This window comes from Protobothrops mucrosquamatus, unplaced genomic scaffold (genome assembly GCF_001527695.2).
Source record: "Protobothrops mucrosquamatus isolate PMUCROS unplaced genomic scaffold, P.Mucros_1.0 scaffold2328, whole genome shotgun sequence".
Lineage (NCBI taxonomy): Eukaryota > Metazoa > Chordata > Lepidosauria > Squamata > Viperidae > Protobothrops > Protobothrops mucrosquamatus.
The window spans coordinates 11,675-38,231 of record NW_015388411.1 but is presented as its reverse complement, the minus strand read 5'-3'; the positions used below and the strand labels follow the sequence as shown (position 1 = coordinate 38,231).

At 39.2% G+C, this 26,557-nt stretch overlaps 1 protein-coding gene across 1 annotated transcript; it reads right to left on the bottom strand.

The window, feature by feature from the left end:
* On the bottom strand, positions 1-25,162 carry LOC107295395 (ATP-binding cassette sub-family G member 2-like). The gene is made up of 16 exons (XM_015824710.1): positions 25,140-25,162; positions 21,258-21,466; positions 18,273-18,332; positions 16,520-16,634; positions 14,156-14,308; positions 12,670-12,827; positions 11,808-11,959; positions 10,742-10,840; positions 8,630-8,859; positions 5,322-5,404; positions 4,497-4,586; positions 3,294-3,418; positions 2,931-3,085; positions 1,927-2,016; positions 1,081-1,181; positions 1-448 (listed from the first exon to the last, which is right to left on the bottom strand). Exons 2-16 carry the CDS (start codon positions 21,443-21,445, stop codon positions 301-303), a joined length of 1,947 nt encoding a protein of 648 aa, XP_015680196.1. The 5' UTR covers positions 21,446-21,466; positions 25,140-25,162; the 3' UTR covers positions 1-300.
* Between the last annotated feature and the right edge of the window lie 1,395 nt (positions 25,163-26,557).

Below are 26,557 nucleotides of genomic sequence, written 5' to 3'. Positions count from 1 at the left end.
GTCAGGAATATGAAAAAAAAAATAAAATATAAATAAAATAAATGCTATTCAAGTGGAGTCTCCATACTTGTAAGCAGGAAATAATTGACACTGATTTTCAGACTTTTTGACATGCAACCAAATAATATTTGAGGGTACTATAAAGGCAAACATCTTGGCTGAAGGATAAGGCTTTTCTTGTTTGTGAGATGGTTAATCAAGAAGAAAAGTTTGAAAGAACAATAGTCTTTTTTCTCATTCTCCTCTTTACATTATGCTGGCTTGGGCCAACTGGATTGGACACTTGACAACTTCATTGACTTAAGAGAACTTTTTCATGAAATGTAGCTTCAAGAAAGAAATAACAAGAAAAATGATGGTCATGCAAGCCAATGCCACATGGTTCTGCCATAACCCCCAACTAGTTGCATCAATCCCTTGGCCTTTTAGGTATTCTTCTCCAGTGCACCTAAAAAGAAATACAAGCAGAGGTTTTTGATTATCAGAAGCTCCACCACATGTGTAACAATCTTGTGTGGTATCGATAGAGGAGAATATTTGTAGCTCAGGGTTGAAATGAAGGGTCCTTGGTACTCTCTGAGTGCACCTGATGATGTTACCTAGTTTGGTAATGAAACATCTGCAAAAAAACAACTAGAACTTAGACTGCACCAAAGGGCCAAAGACTGTGTGGGCCAAAGACTGCAACACAGATGTGGCCACATTATACCCATGGATGTGGATTGGTTTGAGGGTGGCCTAACAACCACCACATAATAATGTTGTAAAATCAGTTTAGTCATATGATTACCCACTTATCGACGGACATGATTTACAACCATAATTCCAAGCTCAATTACAATTGTAGGTTGTTGGTACTATCAGTGCAAATCTTTACATAGGAAAATATATTCGGGGGGGGGGCGGGCTGATCAGATTTAGGTGCTTTCTCCTGATTCCCACTTTAAAGGATTCAAGACTTCATTAACAATAATATTAAAAGAATAATATGTCATTTCTTTCACTTATAATATCTCGTACCAGGATTGCCTCAAGTCTTTAGTACTAGGCAGAGCTGAGAAAAGCAGAGATTCTACTTACGGCTGAATTGTGCTAACATCTGTACAATTGGAGGGGCTCCCGTTTTTATTTGTATGGATATTGCAGAAGTCAAGACCAACAAATTCATTAATCTGCAATGCCTTTGAAGATGAAGAAACATAGCACAATAGTGTTTTTGAAAGCATACACAAAACAAGCCCTATGTGTGTGGCAATATACATATGCATTCAGAAGTATTACATAGTATGTGCATTAGACTTACAATATACGTACTGCTGTTAAAATTGCAGGAAAAATAATATAAATAAAATAAATGCTATTAAAGCATTTAATAGCAGGAAATAATTGATACTGATTTTCAGAACTTTTTGACACGCAACCAAATAATATCTGAGGGTATTATAAAAGGGTGAAGGTGAGGCTTTTCTTGTTTGTAAGATGGTTAATCAAGAAGAAAAGTTTTTTTAAAATACAGTTAGGAGAACAATAATATTTTTTCTATGCATTTTCTATGCATTCAGAAGTATTAGATATTATGTGTGTTAGACTTACAATATACCCACTGCTGTTAAAATTGCCCCTTTAGTTATATGTTTAGCTGCACTGGGGTCAGAACCCATAAAAGAACCAATAAATCAGTATTATTTGTATTATTAATCTCATGAAATCAGTATTATTTGTATTATTAATCTCATGAAATCACAGAACAGAGATTCTGAGGTCTTGAAAGGATTTCATTTGTTTGCTATTCAGCAATACACTATTGTGGGCTAGAGAATGCTTGTGGATGGATGGATGGATGGACGGATGGATGGATGGATGGACAGGATGGACGGAAAGATACATATTAGTCAATTCTTCTTTACAAGATGATGTAGCACTTACTGTCAAGCCATATCGAGGGATGCTGAAGTACTGGAGCCAAGATAGCCATGACATGATACTGGTGAGATTGACCAACAAACCCGAGAAAATCTGCAGATAAAATCAAAGATGCAAAATTCATTAAAAAAAAGGAATGTAATTTTTGAAACTATAATCGTGTGATGGCGAACCTTTTAGACACCAAGTGCCCAATAACTGCCCTACCCCTGCACTGCCCCACCCCTGCCCCGCCCCCACCCACCCACAGAGCCACCCACCACCTCCACGGCCTGCCACAGATCATCCAGGTGGCCCAGTAGCGCCATGGCGGCCACGCCCTCCACCTGTGCCCCGCAGCATCATCTGCTTGCGACGGGGTACAAGGGCGGAGTCTTGTCCTCACTGCCATATCCTTGGCTGCGCTGCTCCAGGCGGGCTGTGCTGGGGGCGACTCTCCTCCAGGGGGGCTGGTCTGGAGGGGGCCGTGGGGAAGGAGGGGCTGGGGCGACGGCACGTGTGCCCACAGAGAGGGCTCCGAGTGCTGCCTCTGGCACTCATGCCATAGGTTCACCACCACTGCAATAATCAATAAATGATCAAACATTTCCTGGAATGTTAAAGGCTGTTCTATTTTCTCAACTAAATCCATTCTCTTCCTTCTGTGTGTAGTATCTTCTTAATCCCATCTTGGTTTTTCAAACTATTTACCATCAAGCTGGACTGGTGGTAAGAGAAATGTCCATATTCGGGCATGCTGGCCAGATGTTGATGTGTAACATATCTGAACAGCATTATGTGGGGAAGGGATGATAACAGGGAAAGGGACAAGCAAATTGTTAGGGTTAATCAATAGGGAAGTCACAATCAGGCAATGAAAACCCCATCTTTTTATGTGCGTCGTGGCAACAAATTCAAAAGAAAGGGGCTTTGATTCTATGGTTGTGGTTGACAACTTTTTTGACCCTTTGGATACCTCTGAAGTTGGACAAAGTAGCCTTAATGAGACATCCATTCATGGTACTCACAATCATAAAAACAAAGCTGATAGTCATCAGGAGATTGGCGACAGCAACCACATCTTGTCCTGTAGCAATAGCAAGTGCCATCGAGGTTGCAGTGTATGACACCATCATCAAAGTAAACATCATTATAAAGAAAGCCTCTACGGTGGGTTTCAGTCCTTGAGAACAAGAAAAGCAGGATTGGAATCTCCATCCTATTATATTGTCAAACATCATATTAGCCTGAGGATTACATTTTTTGTTACATAATTCATTCCGATTTGCATAAAGATGCATTGTAGTTTTTACGATGTCTATACATGAAACATCTGTTTGCAGAGCTCGCTCGGTATATTTTTCCAGATAGACAAAAGATGATAAATTTACCTAGCATGAAATAAAGTATGCAGGTGAAAATTATGCTGGGTAAAGTCCTCATAGGTATTAAATCAGCCATTAATTTTGAGAAGAAGTATGCAGAAGTTCGATAGTATCCACTGATATATTCATGTCTATAACAAAACAGCCAAAAAATACTCAATTAACTTTCACTCATTAAAAATATAGATGTGTCATGTATGAATTGCAGCAGAATGACCGTTCCTTGGAAATTATCCTGAGCGGAATAATTGCATTTACAAAAGATCTACAGCTTTTAGTTTGACTTCTTGCAACCAGTTTACACAGTATATCGAATAATAATTAAACTACTCTTTACGGAATAAAGTACAAGCTGTATTCACACTCTATACATAAAACCTGGCTCAGCATTTCAAGCGTCTATGACTGAGTTCACAAGCTAGATAGATAAATCAATCAATCAATAAATCAATCAAAATTAAATATCACATTTTGATATATCCTAATAACAATGTTTATCCTAATATCAAACTCCCATTCTTAGAACATACATATTTAACTATTATTTCTGCAAAAACTATGATTCCTTTTAATTTAAGCCATTTTGGTTTTGCCCCAATACATTTTTGAAATTAAAGAGTAAAGCCTGGCATTCAAAACTTATTTAGACAGACTTTTTGTTTTAGAAAGACTTTTGCTTGTTTTTTTTATCTCTTGTATATCAGTTAAACTTGCTAATTTCTTTGTTATGAATGCTTTGAATGGTGACACAGTGGCTGGAATGCAGTACTGCAGGCTAATTCTGCTGACTGAGGACCCAGATTGTTGGGGGCAATAGGCTGACTCTATAAACCACTTAGAGAGGGATGTAAAGCACTGTGAAGCGGTATATAAGTTTAAGTGCTATTGCCGGTACCACCCAGAATCATGAAGGGAGTAGGTGGCATTCTCAATAAATATCACAGATTAAAGATAGAAATAGTCATAAAAACAGAAGCATGTCTAAAAGGTACATTGTGACTACTATCTTGAGTTTTTGGATTGCCCTATACACAGCCAAACACAGCAACGAGAGTCAAACTTGCACACCCATTGAGGCCTAGAGTGGTCTTCTCAACTCCAAGGAGACTATACTGCAAGGGAAGAGCTAATAGATCAAAAGATTTTATCACTAAATAAAGAATTCTTTTAGATGTTCATCATCTATTTTCTCTAAGAATGCTTACTTACATAAATATTTTCTTCTCCACCACAAAGAGTTCAATTGCTGAGATGCTGCTGAAACATTGATTAGTGGTCATAAAGAACATGGCACCGATTCTAGGGAAAAGACAGATTGTCATTATGAGAAACTAGCTTTTTCAAATGGCTTTTTAAAAAAAATAATCCAGCGCTTCTGTCACTTGTGTTCTAGGAGGCAAATAATAAATCAAAAAGAATGATTTAGAAAAGGAAGTTTCACTGGTTCTACAAAAGAAACTGGCTAAGGTTTTAAAATTTTAAAGGGAAATACAAATGATAAGCCAAAAGAGTTTATCTGACTATTTTTTTTCCTTAAAAAGTTGTCAGAAGAAGTAACAACAATCTTGCTTTAACCTTGATCAAATAAATACATATTTTATCAAAATTAAAACAAGAAAAGTTATTACCGCTGGCAACCTTTTATATCAATTTTGTGTAGGTGGTGTTTTTTGGCTTTAAAAGCAACAGCACTTGCTATTAAACGGTGAAGATGGCAGAAGCAATGATGTCACCCTATGAACACACCCTATTTCAAGTGTGTTTTCCATAGCTGAATTGAAGCACTACCTCCAAAATACAATTTGTATAATCATCCCATTATGCAAAAACACGTACATAGAGATAAATATCAATCAAAATAGTGGAAATCTCTTGTAATGTCCTACTCGCCAATTCACCATACATTTTTGTGTAATGAACATTTTCAAATTGTTAAAATAAGGTATCTATTTTATTTCAAGTTATCATTGTTGGAATTTGCACTCAAAACAAATACCACTCATTTGATCATCCTATTATCCCCAAAGGACTCACCTATTTTGTAAACCTTTACCATCATTCGTTACACCAAAGAATATGGCACCCACGACTAATCCCAGGAAAATCGTAACCAGTAACTGGAATATAAACATATATTATGCTCAGTTATTAGTTGATGCACAGCCATGGTACATGAGTTGACATCATCAAAACCAAAGACAAATTTTGCTTCTTTTTCTCCCCAAAATAGCCTTTATTCATTCTTTAAAAAATCGAAGGCATCATGCTATAACAACAAATTTTCCAGTCATCACTATTAACCCGTGTTCAACTGATATTAAATGTGAATGGCTACTTTTAACAATAATTATTAGTTTCAGGAGAAGTTTGGAATTGTGTTAGTAGATAAGACAAGTGACATTTCATAAATTAGAGCAATTTGTTTGGTCTATACGCTAACATAAACCTATTGGAAAATACTTGTTCTAGTGCAGGGGTAGGCAACCTTGGCTCTTTTATGACTCGTGGACTTCAACTCCCAGAATTCCTGAGCCAGCCATGCTGAGGGGAAAGGGAGAGGTTTCCAAGCTGAGCCATGCTGGCTCAAGAATTCTGGGAGTTGAAGTCCACGAGTCATAAAAGAGCCAAGGTTGCCTACCCCTGTATCTAGTGTGATCTGCTGACTGGATGTAACTATCTCAAACTGTATCACCATGGGATAAGACAGATATGGTGTGAAATTCTCATCCTTCATACAAATGTGGCCTCATCTCTTAGAATGCTCAGTAATGGCTAAGTTAGCTCAAGAATTCTAGAAGCTGGAATCCATATGTGGAGAACAATAATACTTGTCCAAGCCAGAAGGATCTTTGCACAGGGAATAAAACATATTGGGCCCATCCTATAAATGATTGAACTACAAGAAACTACATAGCACTGAAACATAAACCGATCAGAAAAGATGTCATAAGCAGTATACTATTTTTATAACATATGAAGTATGAAAACATTGGGATGAGGTATTTAAATGGAAAATTTGGATATTTAGATGTTAAATACTGAGAAAATTATGACTGATAAGAATCATTTGAATATTAAGGAAAAATTAAGCTTAAACAAGATTTATGAAAATAGGATATATGGTGAACCAATAAGATGATTTTTATAAAAATAACACAAGTTGATAAGAAAAAAAAGTCATATATGGATGCTTTTATTGTTGGTACAAACATGATAAAAATGTTCATATTTAATAATTTATGCACTGAAAATATTAATTATATTTGTTTAAGGTTAAAGAAGGAGAATACTATTAGGAGAAGAGAAGATCAAAGAAATATACTATTAATCAATATACTAATTATGGAAGTATAAAAATAAATTATTATTAATTGTTAATTAACTACTATTGATTGTGTGTGTTTTTTTTAAAAAAAAATTCTGAACCAAGACAACATGCTGTAAACCAAGCCCTAAGGATTGTTATTGTAAAAAAATCAATAAAACATTTTTTTTAAAAGAAACTACATAGCATTGATTAAAATTGCAGCCAAAGTAATGGTATCAGGCCATTGAGAGTCGATCTTGAACTGAAGAAATTCCAGAAACTGCCAAAAAGACCTAGTGTCAAAAATCGTGCAACTAAGCCAATTGTATTAGAGAGCAAGGATCATAGCAAGACCAATCTGAGAAGATTAATACAAAGGTTTAAAGGAATACCTTGGAGCATTTACAGATTTCATTTCATAAGCCATTCCTAATGAGGTTAGGAAGATCAAAGCAATCAAGAGGGGCAGGAAGTTAGGACTCTTAGCCCTCAGGAGATTATAAGACTCTTAAAGGGCATAATTCTTGTCACAAGGTCAAGCTTTTACAATGCAATTAAAAGGGATTTTCATAACATCAACATACAACATCAAAGACGCTGTGATGAGGAGATTATTGCCTCGTGGAGAGCAAAGGTTTTAACAAGAAATCAAACAGATCTAATCATTTTATTAAGCCCCACTTCTAAAGTTTCCCAATACCACCAAACCTCTAAGAAATGATGGTGAAAGGGGACAGATTTTGTCTGCTGCTATTTCTCCAGGGCAATTACCTCTAAAACAACTTTTACACTATCAGGGATCCCAAAACAGTATTTGTTTATTGAATCTCAGAGAACTTCCACACAGTCACTGGACTCACCTATCAAATCTTTCACAGCAATTTCAAGCTGTCAAGCTAGTGTCCATCATTAGCTCCTACAGCTGGCTAACGGAAGGATACAAAAATGACAGCTTATCCTCACCCTCATTCTTCCCTTCTCATGTTTGCTTTTTGCAACCAGAAGGGGGGAAAATGGGGAGAATCAGGAAACTACAGTGTGGGATGATCAGTAAAGTAAGGCAACAAGGTATCTCAGCTGCAGTAAGGTAGTAAAACATGAGGCAGAATATCTGTAGAGCAGGAGTCTCCAACCTTGGCAACTTTAAGACTTGTGGATTTCAACTCCCAGAATTCCTCAGCCCTCATGATTGGGGGTCCCCAATCCCCAGTCTGTAGACCAGCACCTGGCCGCGGCATGCCAACAACTGGGCCACACAAAGAAGCAAAGCCCCATCTGCAAGATGCAGGCAGCACACAAAACCATGCACTCCCTGGTCCGCAGATAAACCTCTCTCCACAGAACCGATCCCTGGTGCCCAAAAGGTTGGGGACCTCTGTTCTAGGAGATCCAAGAGGCAGAAGTCCCAACCAACGAGAAACTTACAGCTCCATAAGGAAATATGAATTATATCCTTTGGATCAGGAAATGGGGAGGATAATCAGGTTAGTTAGTTTCCTAGAGAGCCAGCATTCAAACTGGTGCTGTCTCTGAGAATGAGAAGGATCTCAGAGAAGATCAGCTTTTTTCTCCAGCTGATCTTCTCTGAGACCCCTTCCATAATCAAGGGAATGTCAGGAGGGAATTGCCAGTTGGGATTTCTCAAATTGGAAGGTGTGGGTGGTCAGAGATGCTTTACAGCAGACATGTCAAACTCATGACGTCATGTGACGTCGCCCAATGTATCGGGACAGTTTTGCTATTGCCGGCAATGGGGTGGGCGTGGCTTCCACGTGATGCATCTGGCCCGCGGACCGGCAGTTTGACACCGCTGCTTTAGAGTGATGGGAAGGCATGTTAACAGGAAGCACCAATAGTCCTCTGTCTTTTTTAACAGTACTGTAAAGACTTCTGTAAGAGGAAATGTGAAAGAAATTAATTCCTTATTGAAAATAAGGAAGCATTGATACCTAAGCCCCAAGCAACCCCTCACCAGCTACAGTAAGTGTAAGATTGGAATGTGAAAGGACAGGACAATCAAAACCTTTAGAATTACCTGTGCTATGGAGGCTTGAGGATTACCTATTAAATTTTTGAACATCCGTTTGGAGACCCACTTCAGCTGGTGAAAGAAGGAAGTGGAATAGGTGATTTTTTGGAAAGTGATCCCTTTGGTTTTGCCCTTTGAAGACAGCTTTTCCAATTCTGCTTTGGTTTCTTGGTTGTAAGAAGAACTTGAATACTTCTCTACCAATTTCTCTGCCAGCGTCTGATCATGAGTACCATCTTTAAAGAGATAAGAGGAAAATTAATTATATTGAATACGTTTTTTTTTTCCTTCTCTGGGTGGGACAGCACTTTGGCTTGATCATGGTGGGAGTATCGTTGCTTAAGTACATGTAGTCCTTGACTTACGACCACAATTCATCCCAAAATTTCTGTTGTTAAGTGAGTTTTGCTCCATTCTACGACCCATCTTGCCACAGTTATTAAGTGAATCACTGCAGCTGTGAAATTAGTAACATGGTTGTTAAGTGAAACTAGCTTCCTCATTGACTTTGCTTGCCAGAAGGTCACAAAAGGTGATCATGTGACCGTGGGACACTGCAACTGAGTTTGAATGGTCACTAAACGAACTGGACTACCTGTATTTATGCTAATGATAAGCACCATGATAATGATCATGACAGAAAACTGTACAAACCTATAAATCTCTGCAGAGACAGCAAAGCCAATTCAGAACTGTTTGTTTGTTTGATCCAGGGGTAGTCAACCTTGGCTCTTTTATGACTCGTGGACTTCAATTCCCAGAATTCCTGAGCCAGCTTAGCTGGCTCAGGAATTCTGGGAGTTGAAGTCCACGAGTCATAAAAGAGCCAAGGTTGACTACCCCTGGTTTGATCTATATCTGTTTTTCCTTTAGGAACTTGAGGCAGCATTCATATATCTCTTTCTTTTAATTTTCCCCATATCAATCCTGGGAGATAAGTTAAACTAAAACAAAGTTACTGACTCCAAGTCACCTAGTGAATTTCTGTGTAGTTGAGTTCAAACTTTGACTTGCATCTCACTGATCATGGTCTAACACTTTCCTTGTCACCCACAAGTCGGTGGGCGTGTAAATATCCTTTTATTCATTTTGAATTTTTTACTACGCTTTTACATCTAAATGTGGCTCAAAGTGGTGCACACAAAAATCTGAAATAATAACAATACGAGCATTAAAAGTTGGTAAAAAGACAAAAATAGAAGGAATCTAAATTAGTCAAGGATGGCCAAAAAAAATCAGAATCTGGTTGTACCTTACCAGAAGGCAAGACAAGAAGCAATGGATGGAAACTAATCAAGGAAAGAAGTAACCTAGAACTAAGGAGAATTTTCCTGACAGAATAATTAGGAGAATGACTTGCCTTCAGAAGTTGTGGGTGCTCCACCACTGGAGGCTTTTAAGAGAAGTCTAGACAGCTACTTGTCTGGAATGGTATAGGGCAGGGGTAGGCAACCTTGGCTCTTTTATGACTCGTGGACTTCAACTCCCAGAATTCATGAGCCAGCCATGCTGAGGAGAAATGGAGAGGTTTCCATGCTGAGCCATGCTGGCTCAGGAATTCTGGGAGTTGAAGTCCACGAGTCATAAAAGAGCCAAGGTTGCCTACCCCTGGTATAGGGTCTCCTGCTTGAGCAGGGGGGTGGATGATGACTAGATGACTTCCAAGGTCCCTTTCAACTCTGTTATTCTGTTATTCTTTTTTGGCTAACAACATTTATTAAAAGATAGCAGCTTTTGTAGATCGTAGCTCACTTCAACAGATGCATAGCGTAGCTAGAGGATTGATAAACATTGCAGAACAAAGTGTTAATCTGGGTAATTTTTCAATTTGTCAGAGCTGGTATTAAAATATAATCCATGTAATGATGGATGCAGCTTTCCCCCTTCTCTCTGTGGCTCCACTGCATCATAATTTGTGAAAGCTATGCAGCATTTGGGAGTACTGACATATAAATGAATCTAATGTACTTTGATAAATGTTTCTTGCTGTGGCATTTGCACTATTTGGATCCTAAGTGAGCTCAATGACAGAGCTGGCAGTGCAAAAAGCAGACTGCCCCTCTCTATAGCACACCAGGCAGTGATTCTGAACAAGGAGCTATGTTTTGCACACTATACCTTTTTCAGTTTCATTAGGAGAAGCCACAGCTGTCGAGTCTCCATTAATGATATCCAGAAAAAAGTCAGCAGGGTTATTGTATGGTTCACACTCATAACCTCAAAAAGAAAGAAAGGAAAAAATAAAAGAAACAAAATGTTTCTGCATCATTTCAACCGTAGGTGAAAATATATGGCAAAGCATTTCTGGCAATACCACAAACATCTACATTATTGTTTGCTAGAGCCGGCCCAACCAGGCTTCCTAAATTCTCTAATAAAATTTAGGACAGAGAAATCGGGTGGACATTTTCTCTGAATTTCTCCAGGAGAAGCAAAACGTATCCACCAATTTAAAAAATACAGGATTCCACCTTAGCAAAGATAGTAGCATCGTCACGGCTTTTTTTCCTTTGGGATTTAATGTTGGTGATGGAAACCAGAGAGAACACAAGTCATTGAAGATTTGATTGTTTAGAGAAGGACAGGACATTTCCGTGTATATCTCCCCTGGCTACTTCTTAATAAATGTCTCCCTCAAAATTGTTTCATAACATAAAAAGCACATTGTTCGACTCCAAAGTTTCCAAAGTACATGTATGGTACTTGGTACACCTTAATTATTGTGTAATAGAATTGTGGAAAGCATTCTGAAGGCCAGGTTTCTACAAGGCTCATTATGTCAGCTTCAGACTTTTTTTCTCAGGTTTTTGAACGTAAATGTGCATCCAGAGACAGGGTACTAAGAAAACTGAAGGAAGACTTCGAAATATGATGAGCCTCTGAAGAACAAAACCATCTTTGGTAATTTTATGCAATGCCTCTCCAAATACATTATCCAGATCTAATACATACGCTTAAATTAAGTAAGGTAATTTATAATTTTGCTCATATTAATACTCCATGAGCAATCCTGTCCTTTACTGTTTGTTTTTGAGCTAAGAATCATACTGGATCTTTGGCAAATTAATCTCAGAGGTAAATACTTTTCCATCAACATTATGGTTCCAAATCAGATCCCGGATCTTTTTTTAAAAAAGAAAAGGAGATATCCAGGCATTCAATAAATAGCCTTCTGGACACTTACCGATGGTCTTGAAGTATTCTAAGGCATTCTGAGCAGGTCCATGATACAAAAGTCTTCCTGCAGCCAGCAAAGTCAGCTTATCAAACACTCTGAAGATGGAGTAGCGTGGTTGATGGATGGAAAAGATAATGGTTTTCCCTTGCTTAGACATCCTGCACAGAGAGTAGAAAGCTCATTAGAAATATGTTAAAGAGTTAAAGTTAATTCCTTAACGTAAAAGACCCTGAAAATTAATATTGATCACTCAAATCCTAGGTTTGGTTTGGTTTTTGGGGGAAAAGCGAATTAAAATATCCACCTATTCATCCATCCATCCATCCATTTATCCATCTGTCATTTTGTTTGGCTGTGCAAAATGTCAGTATTGTAACTGGTCTCTTTCTTTTCATGATTCTTTTTTCTTTTCAGGGAGCGGGCGGGGCTGCTAAGAAAACTGCTTCTGAATTATATCTTGATCCTCTGATCAAGGGGACGATGTTATAGAAAATGGCCTCCTTTTATTCTATGTGTGGTCTTTGTACATGGAAAAAAGACTGTAGCAGGGGTCTTCAAACTTGGCCCTTTTATGACTTGTGGACTTCAGCTTCCAGAATTCCTCAGCCAGCGATGCTGGCTGAGGAATTCTGGGAGCTGAAGTCCACAAGTCATAAAAGGGCCAAGTTTGAAAACCCCTGGACTATAGCATCACTTCCTTTTATAGAATCAAAGGGCTGACATGGACCTCGGAGGTCTTCTAATTCAACCCTCTGCCAAAGGGAGGAGTCTTATACCATTGCAGCCAAACGGTTGTCCAGTCTGTTTTTGAAAACCTCGAGTTATTTTCTGTGTAGTTTCTACATGGAGTGCTTCATCTAGCAACTACCTTTTCAAGAGCAGCAAAACGGCATTGGCTGTGCTGGCATCCAGACCAGTGGTTGGCTCATCTAAGAACAAGATGGCCGGGTCAGTAATGAGCTCCATTCCAATATTGGTCCTTTTTCTCTCTCCTCCTGATATGCCACGAATGAACTGAGTTCCAACCTAATGGAAAATGGGAATGTCCATGACATTGTCTTCTAGAAAACATTTTCAGGCAGAGATTATTTAGCACCCAACAATAGAAGACTCATTATTGAATTTGATTTTTTTAAAAAACCTTGGAAGATAAAGGAGAATATTTGAAATGAATGGACTTTGGTGTTCTTTGAGCTTGGTTGTTTTCTTGCAGACATTTCATAACATCATGATGACGTTACCTAGTTTGGATAACGAAATGTCTACAAGAAAACAACCAAGCTTAGAGAGTACCAAGGACCCTTCCAACTGGAATATGTATTCATTATCAGTGGTACATTAGCAGAGACACAATGTTAATACATTGTCATCTTCAGGCACCCTTTGCTGAACCCTACTTCAGTGTTGATAAGAACAAGCCATAGTAACATCTGGTTTAAGTATTCACTCTGTATTTCACCTCCATTTATTAGTCTAATCCAGTGATGGCGAACCTTTTAGAGACTGAGTGCCCAAACTGCAACCCAAAACCCATTTATGCATCGTCGGGTGCCGGGTGGGCGTGGCCCATTGGGTGGGTGTGGCCCATTGGGTGGGCATGGCTGCAGTGGTAACGGCAGACTGGGTGGGACTAAAAAGTTCAATCAATCAATTCCAACTTTGCAAGATCTTTTTTTTTCCTGCGAGAAACTGAAATTGACTGATTGATTAATCTTTTTTTTTTTTGCACACGGCGGCGGAGGCCTAAAGCGAAAAGGTTTTATAAAACCCAGCTGAAGGCCTAGGACTGGGGCGACGGCGTGCCTGCCCACAGAGAGGGCTCTGAGTGCTGCCTCTGGCACCCATGCCATAGGTTCGCCACCACTGGTCTAATCTCTTAACCTGGTTCATATTTACTTCTGCACAGTTAATCAGAAAGCTAATGATACACTACTTTCATCTCATTAAGACCAATTTCTCTCAGTCTGATCGTTGAGTAGCCAGAATTTTGTATTCTTCATTTTTAATGTAAAGATCTGGTAACACTTAAGCCCTCCTGTTCTTCACTTCTCCCAAAGGTTGATACTGTGTTGTAGTTAGGCTATGCACAAGTGTTGTAGATCATAGGTCTCCCTATTAATGACACAAAGAGCACATGGTGAAGTTAGGGCATGAGGTTAGATAAGGCAGTTCTATCTAATCATGGATGTGGCTTGAATATTTTCATCTGTCTTATTATTCAGGAACTTCCCTAAATTATTAGTTCTGACATTCTGGCAATAACATTACCTACCATCATCATTTAAGTGAAGGCTAGTCCATTTCTAGCACTCCCTTTATGGAACTCAGTCCTCAGGGAGATTTAATTTCATTACCTTTGAATCTGCCACTTTTGTCAATCCCAGCTCCTTGAGGATCTGGTTGATTCTCTCCTCCTTTTCATGAGCTTTTACTGTTTTGGGTAGTCTGAGTGCAGCTGAGAACTGGAAGTTTTCCCTCACCGTCAAAGTCCCCATCACAACATCATCCTGAAAATACAAAGGAAGCTTTTAGCTGATTTCCATTTATTTGCGACAAACCGGAAATTGTATATGTATTTATTTATCAAATTTCTACACCGCTCATCTCGCCTGAGTGACTCTGGGTGCTTTACAAATAAAAACCTACAGTAGTATAAAAAAAACATAATTAAAAACAGAGGTAAACATATAATTAAAAATAGAGTTAAAAACATTTTTGTAATAAATAAATAAATAAAACATAATTAAAAGCAAAGTTAAAAATTAAGAAGGTAAAAATGTTAAAGAGGCAAAGGCAATGCCCTCAAGCCACCAACGAATCCCAGGGTTGCATATATCACTCTTAGGCCTACATGCCAATGGGCAGAGCCAGATCTTGATTCCTTTTTCTGAAGACCAGGAGAGCAGGAGGGGGCCCATCACTTCTGAAGGTGAGATGTTCCAAAGGGCAGGGGCAATGAGAAAGAAGGTTCTCTTCCTAAATCCCACCAGTCGTAATTCTTTAACCAACGGGGTCCACAACATACCCTCCCTGTCTGAGGAGATGGGATGTCTTGATGTAATTGGGACAAGATGGTTCCTCAGATAACCTGGTCCCATGCTATGAAGGGCTTTAAAGGTAATAACCAACAACTTGAATTGGACCAGGATGCAAATTAGCACCCAATGCAGCTTGTATAGTAGTGGTGTTACATGAGTAATCCTAGGGGTATCCAAAACCGCTCATGCTGCCATATTCTGCATCAGTTACGGGTTCCAGCTACTCTTCAAGGATAGCCCCATCTAGACAGCATTGCAATAGTCCGTATGGGAGGTGATCAGGGTACCAGTGACTGAAAGAAGAGCTTCTCAATCAGGAAAGGATATAACTGGTACCTAGCAACCTCTTTGCCTGAGCTGTTGGAAGCTGTCTTGGGGTTAGCTGTGGAGATCACCAGGCTTGGAGGACTTCAGTTTGATGTCCCTAGATACAGAGGAGCCTCTTAGAGCCACTCCACTTATCAGGGTTCAGTTGAAACTTGTTGTTCCCCATCCAGGACCCTCTCCCCCCCCAACCTCCTGATCATAAAAGGGCATCCATAGCATCACTTACTTCCCCCAGTGTGAAGATTTATACCTGAATATTATCAGAATACAGTATGATATCATCCTGTGGTGATCTCACCTTGCGGCTTCCTTTAGATATTAAAAAGGAGCAGAGAGAGCACTGACCTCTATGGCACCACACAAAGCAGGGGCCACAGGCTGGACCTCTCACTCCCTATCAACACCGATTGGGACTGGTACAGTGGTGGGATTCAGCCGGTTTGCACCAGTTAGGCAGAAGTAGCTAATTTTTTGTTGCCGAGGCCCAGAATGGACTTCCGGAAGCGGCATCTACACAGAGAACCGGTTGTTCACATATTTGAATCCCGCCACTGGACTGGTCCAAAGGAAGGAGGTGAACCAGCCTAAAACTGTGGCCCTCACCCCCCAGCTCCTAAAGCTAACCCAAAAAGAATTATATTGAAAGCCACCATTGTCTCCATCCTGCTCCTGCCAGGGCTCATCAAAAGTGCAACCAATGGTGGCCACGAACTCCTGAGCTGCTTCTGAGACCAACCTCAGGGACAGCAAATTGAAGCCTCCAGATACTATAAGCCTGTGAACTCCATAGCCAACTCATAGCCTGGAGGTAGCTATGCAGCAGGGTGACTGGTACAGTAGCAACAATCCCAGCTGGGCCCATGAGCCTATCCCATGTGAAACAGGATCTCACAACCGGCAACTTGTGGAGCAGCACCTCTGAAGGCCAATAGATAGTCCCAGATGACAACTGTTTGACCCCTGCAGGTCTAAGAGGTGCCATACTGCAAATCCTACCAGGTGCCGCTCAGAACCCCCTTGCTTTCAAGCCCAGCCATTTCTTGGTAATGTTTTCCAGGTTGGCATGTTCCTCTCTAATAAGGTCACAAATGAGAGGAGTTTTATTATTAACCAACCTAGCATTCAACTGTAGCAGCAGCAGCTGAAAACCTGGGCCTCTGTCAGATTTCAAGGAACACATGCAACTTTCACTCCAGATTCTTGTAGTGTCAAAAAAAGAAGAGAAAGCATGGAATAGTCCACTCCATACATATCCAGATTTCTTTTGCATAAAAGACATTTACACGTAACAGTTCTGATGTTTCACTGTATTTGGTGAACCATAAGGTGGGGAAAAGAAAGATAATCAATTACCTGTACTACATAGCCGGAGATGCATTTAAAATTGGCAGGCTGGGGGGCACCGTTGATGAAAACATCTCCAGTTAAGCCATGAGGATCTTTCCGTGCCGCTAAAATATCCAGTAATCTAAAAGAGAAATCAGGATTGCCTGATGTTTGCCACATTTTGCTAAAGTGAAAAGTGCACAAATGCCATTAACATGTTTGTATGGTTTTGGTTATATAAAACCTGCAACTATGGGGAAAGCCTCAATGAAACGAAATGCCTTCAGATAAGAGGGTTTGGCAGAGATCATCAAAATCCATCTGTCTCATCTCTCCCAGTCTAATTTTGCAGCAGTTGCTATTATTTCATGTAAATCAGTGTTCCTCAACCTTGACAACTTGAAGATTTCAACTCCTGGAATTCCTCAGCCAGGATTACACCATCCTCTGTGGGCACGCATGCCATCGCCCCAGTCCTAGGCCTTCAGCTGGGTTTTATAAAACCTTTTCGCTTTAGGCCTCTGCCGCCATGTGCAAGAAAAAAAAGATTCAATCAATCAATTTCAACTTCTCATTGGAAAAAAAAAATCTCACAAAGTTGGAATTGATTGATTGAACTTTTTATATCCACCCAGTCTGCCGTTACCACCGCAGCCACACCCACCCAATGGGCCACGCCCACCCAATGGGCCACGCCCCCCTGGCACCCGACGATACATAAGTGGGGTTTGGGTTGCAGTTTGGGCATTCAGTCTCTAAAAGGTTCACCATCACTGCATTATACCTATCAGGATCCGAGCAAATATTCCAACAAAATAGCGAACAGAGAAGCTATCAAATTATGATTCACATCAAAGTAAGTTCTGCTTAGCAAAGGATTATAGAAAACCACATGTAGTAGGGTGGCTCTTGCGGTTAGGAGGCTGGGTTGGAGGTGAGAGCAAGCCTGTGCTTGAAACCCAAGTGCTACAATGGGGGGGGTAAGAACCCATCTTTTACTCCAGCTCCTGCTGTGGACATGAAAGGCGCCCCCCCAACTGGGTGTCCCGTGGGCAATGGTGATGTCACCAGCTAATCCTTTTAACTTGGAAGCATCTCGGTGCTTCTGACATGAGCGGAGTGCAAATATATATATATATTCAAAAACTAAAACACAGATCACCGAGACTAAAAAACTTATTTAAAAACTTAGCTTTCGTCAGCATCTGCTGACATCGTCAGAGTTCTAGGGTCATTGCTCATGATGCAACAAAGGGCGGCCGTCTGCTAAAAGAGGCATGGCTATCCAACAAGCATTCCATCAACCGCCATATTGAACTGTTACCAGCTTATCAGACATTACGCCAGCAGATATCTTTAAATAAGAAAACTGCAAGGATGAAACAGCCACAGATCCTCACTGATACAAACAGGTCAACAGAGGATCGTATTCCTTCCTCAATGGATTTAGGGTCACAGCAAATGGTCGAGAGGAGACAGACAGCACCAATGAGTGACAGCAAAAGACTTGGAACCAACATGGACAGGGACAATGACAGCAAGAAAGAACAACCAGCTGAAACGGCAGCATCGCATATGCAAACGTCAGAAAAGCAGCGAGATGATTGCGCGCGGCAGAACGCACACTCCGCACGGGTGGGGCGCGAGGAGAGGAGCAGGGCGCCGAAATTCAAGCAGCTGTCACAAAGTTAAAAGGATTAGCTGGTGACATCACCATTGCCCAGGGGATTCCCAGTTATATATAAATGAAATCACATTTGTCCACTGCTGTAAAACTTACGAAGATTTGCCGCTGCCTGTTGGCCCCAGAATTGCATTCAGTCCCGGTGTCATTATTCCACTGAAAAACAAACCAACAAAAAAAATATCACTTTCTAAGCCAGTAGAAACAAGCATCTTAGGTCAGAAATGTGTCTTGGAAAGCTCTGGTATGCAATACTCCAACAGTTGCACACTAAAGGCAAGCTGTACTTCAAGGAAGCTGATTTCTACCACTGCTGAACTTCTTGAAAAAGATTTTTTTTTAAAAAACAACAACACACACAAGAGTCTCCAGTGCAAAAGATATACTGTGTGCATTACAGGTAATCCTTGAATTAAAAGCATTTGTTTAGTGACCATTCAAAGTTACAATGGCACTGAAAAAAAGTGACTTATGACCATTTTTCACACTTATGACCGTTGCAGCATCCCCAGGGTCACGTGATCAAAATTCAGATGCTTGGCAATTGGCTCATATTTATGTCCCAAAGTCCTCTGATCCTCTTTTACGACCTTCTGAGAAGCAAAGTCAAAGGGGAATCCAGGTTCACTTAACAACCGTGTTACTACCTTAACAATTGAACAGTCACTAAATGAACTGTTGTAAATCGAGAACTACCTGAACTTCTAGATATTGAAGAACTGAAGAAGCTTCTTGGATGGGAAGCAAAACATCTTCAAGGAAAAACAAAGTCCAGTTGCCTCTTGAAAAAGCACCTTTGGGACAACCATGACCTGGATGACTGAAGATCTCCATAGACTTCTAGATACAGGTAGTCCTCAACTTACAACAGTTTGTTTAGTGACCGTTCAAAGTTGCAATGGCACTGAAACAAGCGACTTATGACCATTTTTCTTATTTACGACCGTTGCATCATCTCCATGGTCATGTGATTTACATTTGGATGCTGGACAACTGGTTTGTATTTATGATGGTTACACTGTCCTGGGTCATGGGATCCCCTTCTGTGACCTTCTGGCAAGCAAAGTCAATGGGGAACCCAGATTCATTTAACCACCGTGGTACTAGCTTAACAACTGCAATGATTCACTTAACAAGAAAGGTCGTAAAATGGGGCAAAACTCACTTAACAAATTTCTCACTTAGCAACATAAATGTTGGATTCAGTTTTGGCCATAAATTAAAGACTACCTATAGTAATAAGTTGAAATCCATTGATCCAAATATGCAGAGACCTGAATCTATTTTCAGGAGTTTTTGTGTGAAAAATAATACTGACTTCAAAATATAACCATGACCTCAGATATTATCTGAAATCTTTTAATGGTGTAATTAAGTTTGATGACTTCTGCTTTCATGACACGCTGTTTCTAGCTATCCAGGTGTATTTTGCTGAATATTCTGCAGGGAGTAACCCTTTTACTTTTCACACAGAGAGTAATATAATTCAGTTAATTATTTATAACATCACCCACTGATCCCACACCATACTGAACTTTTGAGCCTACACGGGCCAAACTAATGATGGAAAGTAAACATTTAAAGGGAGATCCATACAACAAACATCCGAAAACAGGAGACAACTGGTGTTTGAACTTGGGTTACTGTGCTTTGTGTTTTTTTCTATATTCTCCAAACTAGTCAACCAACTTTTAGATCTAGAGCAGACAATGCCTTATTTTCTCATGTCTCTTCATTTGTTATCTAGTGGTTATACTTCATTCTCACATACGACTTATCTCATATTCTGTTCTCTTCTAGCTGATTCCAAGGATAAGAATTTTTTAGGATCTAATCTGGGTGGGTCACCTGGTCCAGAGGTTTAGTTTTCTGAGCTTCTGTACTTGTGCTGGAGGCCACTGGTGACACATTCTGGTGAGAGAGATTCTCAGATATCCCTGAGAATGGGCTCCAGCAGAAGTCTGAAAGCTTGAAAGATTAAACCTCTGGTCCCGGTGACTGACAAAGATTCAATCGATCCCGAAACATTATCTTGGGACAGGTATATTTACCTTCATTTTGTACTTTAAAAAAAAAATGTATGGGATACGGTAGTGGCCCCCAACCTTTTGGGCACCAAGGACCGGTTCTATGGAGAGAGTTTTTTTCCACAGACCGGAGGGGGTGTCGTTTCGCATGTTGCCTGCATCTCACGGATGGGGCTTTGCTTGTTTGCGAGGCCCAGGTGCTGGCATGCCGCGGACCTGTGCCAGTCCACAGACTGGGGGTGGGAGACCCCTGGGATATGGCATAAATGACTGTAGTAGAAAGTGTACACCTCAGAAAGGATAGCATTTTTTTCACTGCTGCACAACTGCCACAAGAATTTACAAATGGCCATCATATTAATTATCCTTAATAGAAAGATTAGTCAATAAACATAGGCATCCTGAGAGAAAAAAGAAACACTATATTCTTTCTCATTAGTGTGAACTCTTCCCTGATTGAAACTTTCTGATGATGCAAAAAAAAATATATCACAGATAAGTGTTCAAATACTGACTGTCCAGGAATGGACTCAACTAGTAGACCAGCTGAATCTGAAAAAGGCATTCCTTACTATGGAAGCCACTGGGGCCTAAATGACTCTATGCAAGTCCAAATTATGAGAGTCAGTTTGGTGTAGAGGTCAAGACATTAAACTAGAAACCATGAGACCAAGAGTTCTAGCCCCATGTTGGACACAAAGCCAGCTGTGTGATCTTGGGCCAGTCATTCTTTCTCAACCCAAGGATGGAGACAATAGCAAACTACTTCTGAAAACTTTCCAAGAAAACTAATCCAGGCCAGGAGTCAAAAGCTGTCTGGAAGAGCCAAAAAAAAAAAAAAAGTCCAAATTATACACCTGATGTTTCAGCGAAGCACAACCTCAACAACTAGACAAACTTCAAATCTCAAGGATATTATCCTAGTGACATCATCTGGTCCTAAAAGTTTCCAAAATATTGCAAATGAGCCATGTTAAAAATTCTATGGAAATGCTAAGGATAACTAAAAAGAAAACAAGCTGAGCACGCAAGTGGATGTAGTAAATGAACATACTTGATATCTTTCAAAATTTCTTTTTCAACTATTTTTCGACAGCCTATAAATCCACTCTTTGTCTTCACTCTGTAGCAGATGTTACAAAAGGCGACAGTACTGGGTTTTGTTGAGCTGCAGGACTGATTCTGGATACCATTTGTATTGCAATCTGCCATCGGGACAATGACTTCTGGGCTCTGAGACATCTTTCTGGATTATATTTACTCCTAGAAAACCCATACATGTGTTATTTTTCAGACATTTTTCATTTACTGTTTTATTTTATCATGCAAATAAAAATGTATAAATGCATAAACCGTATTAAACAATCAATACATAAGCTGAAAATTAATCAGCCCTGAAAAATTGTTATCAACTGAACTGTTTTTAAAATGTTGGCCATATTGCCTAAAAAAGTACTTCTTTTTTTTTAATAAAGTCTAATTCAAATGTTAACAATGTACAATTATGAACCATCCAATGCTACAAATCAGTTGTACATTTCTGCTCTCTATGATGCAAAAATCATTTTAGGCAATGCCCCTCAAATCCTGAATCCTAATATCTCCAAAATACTAAGAATACACCCAGATGCATCCTTAATATTCATTGATTGACCCAGAGCAGACTAAATAGAACACAAAAATAATAATGCATCAAAACTTTATGAAAAAAATATGATTGTACATTGGAACTTTGCTTTTTAAATATATATCCAAGGTCTCTTGGACTCAGTTATTGATTTTTGAAAAGTTTTTGTATGCTAAATATGAAAAGATGAAGCAATACATTTCCATAGGTCTAGATTTAACAAGCTTAAAGATGTAATTAATCCCGTGTCAACACTATATGGATTTTATATGGATTTTAATTATTATTTTTTCTGTTGTGTTCAGTTTATTTTAATCTCATATCAATGCTTTGGATTCATATGGGTTTAAATTTTCTTTCTATTATGTTCAATTTATTTTAATCACTACCTAATATATTGACAAGAAAGCATTTCATAAATGATTCACTACTATTACACTAAATGTCTATGGAGATTCTCAGTCATCCAGGTCATGGTTGTCCCAAAGGTGCTTTTTTAACAGGCAACTGGACTTCCTTTATTTTTTTTTCTTGAAGATGTCTCACTTCAAGGAAAGTCAGAACTGAAGAAGCTTCTTGGATAAGAAGCGAAATATCTTCAAGAAAAAACTAAGAAAGTCCAATTGCCTCTTGAAAAAGCACCTTTGGGACTACTATTACAGTAATTTAAAAAAGAAACCTTTCTCTTACAGCTGTGAGTCTTAAAAAAATAATTCTTTCAAGTACTAGTAGCGTAATTGTAAGGAAAGTCAATTGTACTTATTTCTGAGCTGATACGATGTAAAGAAAAATACTTAAGGAATGAAGATAACTCCGTTTTCCCCAGAATTTTCATTTCTAAAGTCCCTCATTGTTTTATTTATTTATTTAAAACATTTCTATGGCTGCCTATCTTATAACCAACTCTGGGTGGCTCTCTTTAACTTTTACTTATTTAATAACACAAAGCTAATGAGGGTGGAGGGTGAACATTCACAAAAAGGGGAAAAGGATAAGGAGGATAAAGAAATTTTGTTTAAAAAAATAGACATATGAACATGTAGGAGGAATATATTTCTTTATATTGATTTCTAAAGTTTCTTATTGTAAAGTAGAGTTTTCCCTGGCTTGATTCCTTCAAGATATGCTGAGAACATCCAGAATTCCTAGGACAAAGGGTTCATCTGAAAAACAACTTGTTGGAAAAATTAAATAATTAAATTAAATTAAATTAAATTAACGCATGACACTCATGCCACATACCAAAAGGAAATGTTGGGCAATTAGGAAGAGGTAAAATAACAGTACTGTAGAAAAGAGACAAAATCAAAGGACAAGAAGTATAGAATTGTGCACGGATAAACTTTGGTTCCCTTTTGGCCCTAAAACTGAATTATCCTTTATTCTCAAAATGTAGACAGCAAAATAAAACATAGCTAATGAAACATGAACACCACAGTGTGAAATTAAAACAAAAGCAAATTATGACAGCACTCCCAGCAACCAGTACAGATCAGTTGTGCCTCAGCAATACTGATTTCTAAATTGATTCATAAAACAGTATTCTGAAACAGCTATTTTTCTCCATGGAAAGGTTTAGTCTTTGTGTTCAGCGGCCCCATTAGCCCTTCCGAGCATAGAATTATACAGACAGGATGCCGCCAACAAAAGGCTTTGATTTCTCAACATAAGGAGTCAATCTTGGAGCCCCAGATGCACACATGGGAAAAGCCAAAAACACAAAGCAGAGACACGCACACACACACACACACACACACACACACAAAGAGCTGCATTGCACATTAGACAGAATCATATACTTATTTTGTGGAATTCATCTGGGTTGATTGCCTGGATAGTGTTATCTGCTCCATAACGACCTTTAGTTTTGAGCAAATAAATGATTGTTGCCTGGCATAACCCACATGGACAACAATCCCTTGACTCCGACGTGAAGGCTTCTGCTGTAAAGGCTGGCTGAGTCTTTAAAGTCCTATTAAGACTCTTTGTGTCTTTTTGATGCCAGAGATGAATAAAAACTGCCTTTCTGGAAATGGCTGATACTATAGGAGCCTAAATTGTAAGTCTGAACAGCCCAAGGTATGTCTTTCATTGATTTTAAAATTTTAAAGGCACACTACACATGAGATTTGGATACATTTCATTTCTCCCTTAAAAATATGATTGGCAGGCAGGTTTTAAAAAATGCCCTGAATTTATTTTAAAAGTGATTTCTATACCTTTCCAGATAGGGTGAATACATATTCTAGCTATGGTTCTCCTGTCCTCAATAGAGTCTCAATATAAAGCTAATGCAGGTGGTGTTAAGGATGATTTTTAAGCTACAGGTCTATAAAAATCTTCTTGCAAGGCCAGTGAACACAGATGATCTTGTTAATAAATCAGCCAAAATAGATCTGAATTATTGACACAGGAAGGAAAGGGGGAGAAGCACTGTTAAACTGGCCCTTGTGATAACTAGTTAAAATGTTACACTTTAATATTGTATTCGCATTCCATAATGTGCCTAGCTTACTACACTGATAGCATTAAACATGGAAGGATTTTCAAGATATTCTGGGAAGATAGTCTTGTGTTTTTATTCTAATTAGCTATAGGGGGAAAAAATCAATGGGAGGACAACTAAGTTTAATCAGGTCCTAAGGAAGCTGTTGCATTTCTTATGATTTTAAAGGAATCAGAATTAATCCTTTAAAAGAAAAACTCAGTTTGATGTCTTAATATTTAGTGCATTGAAAAATCAGTCAGGGTTACTATTCAATAAGATCGGTATTGGTTAGATTCATCATCATTTATTAAATTTATTTGCTGTCTGACGTCCGGAGACTCTTAGCGGCTATAGATCTGTCTCTTGCTCAGTTTTATTCCAACCTCTCTGTTTTATATATTTTATACATTTATACAATTTATACATGATAGTAATTTTCAGTTATATGACAGGTTCCTTCTCTTACAGTATGCCAGGTCTGGCCATTGAAAATTTTGAGTACGTTTGGTTACTTTGCTGTGTGAATCTATTATAAACATTCCTATCCTACGTAGAATATTTGGTATTTGTAAAAAAAAAAAAGTGGTAAGCTTAAATCACACAAGCAAGGAACTGGCCTATTATCAGCTGAAAACAACTGTAAGGAAACCCACACATGCTGTTGTTAACAAGGACCATTTCTTCCTGATCTTTCATTTTTTTATTTACTCATGCAAACAATTAATATGAGAAGTTAGAACCAAATCAAGCAAAGAAGCAAACAAAACTCATCTATCAGAAAGGAAAGGGGGGGAAATCCCAGATGTCTATTGTGGACTTACCTTCACTGAATGTAAGAGGCACAGAAGAAGCAGCAAAATAAAATAAGGTGTTCACAGCACATCTGGGACTGAATTATGGAATGCAACTTGCAGATCTTTGTACAGCTTTCAAAAAAGCACCCTCAGGAGCCTGACTGGGGCATCCAAGACACCGCTTTGTATGACAAAGAGCACCAGTTAGTTTCTTCTCTCTTTCAATTCAAGCAATTCCTTCTGCACAGCTTTGTAAAGAGATCGCGGTTCATCCCTCCCCCTTCCAGCTGCAATTAAGGGAGGGGTGAAAGGTCTGCTTAGGGAGGGACTAGTACAGAAGAAGAACTGACTCTATTTCAGTGGCTGATAATGCTTCAAGCACAATGCAGAAGGCGCACAGGAAGTCCATGGGCATTTGACAATGCACCCAGATTCCTCACTCTAAATATGTTAAGAGAAAAACTCCAGAGTCATCCGGGCTGCCCACATGTTCATGCCCATGTGAGAAAAATTAAGGATAATGCTTAGGCAAATGTATTCCCCCACTGCCTCCAGCTCTGTTCAAACAGTTGAGATTCTGCTCTAAAGGGAGTAAACGTGCAGTAGATCCAGACCTCGACCATATCCCTATGCTGTAAACACAAAAGAAGCTGAACAAAGAAGGGCACCCATCCTGGGCTGCCAATCCAGGCTGAAAAAGAATGTGGATCCGTTTCTGGGAAACCCAACCAACCAGCCAACCATCATGAAGAGCTTGTTTGGAAAGCAGAAGAACATCTCCATTTATAGCCTGCTGTTTCAAGAATGGCAATTCCTCTGTTCCTATTTGCACAGGTAGGAATCCCGATGCAATTAATGATAGAAAGAGACAAATACAGAATAACCAGGGACATTACGATCAGAGGAATCTCCACTGCCAATAGGGTACGTTGAGCTAAGAACATATAAAAGAAAACGAGTCAGGGTTTCTAATAGTTCAGGTACCGGGCTAGAAACCCGGAGAATGTAGGTTCTAGTCCCGTCTTAGCTGGGTGACCTCTTAGGCTAATCCCTTTCCCTCAGCCCAACTCACCTCACAGTGTTATTGTGGTGGGAAAAATAGGGGGAGGAAGATGTGTTGGATATGCTTGCCGCCTTATTTGTAAAATTAATAAAGGCAGGATACAAATTAAATAAATAGATTATGTAGCATGTTGAAGAGCAGTACTAGGGCGGTTTCCCCAACATGTTCCCCTCCCAATGAATGAGCCTCCAACTCTTAACTGCTACAGCTAGATTACAAAAAGCTACAATAGAAATAAAGCTGGATCTAAGGAGCATTTTGATACTCAAGTATAATTGATATAATTACATACATACTTACATGTACAGCTACAATCAAGCTGCTAGAAATTAACCAGCTTAAATAGAGGAAATTAAATTGGCTAAAGAAGACAAGTCCTCTT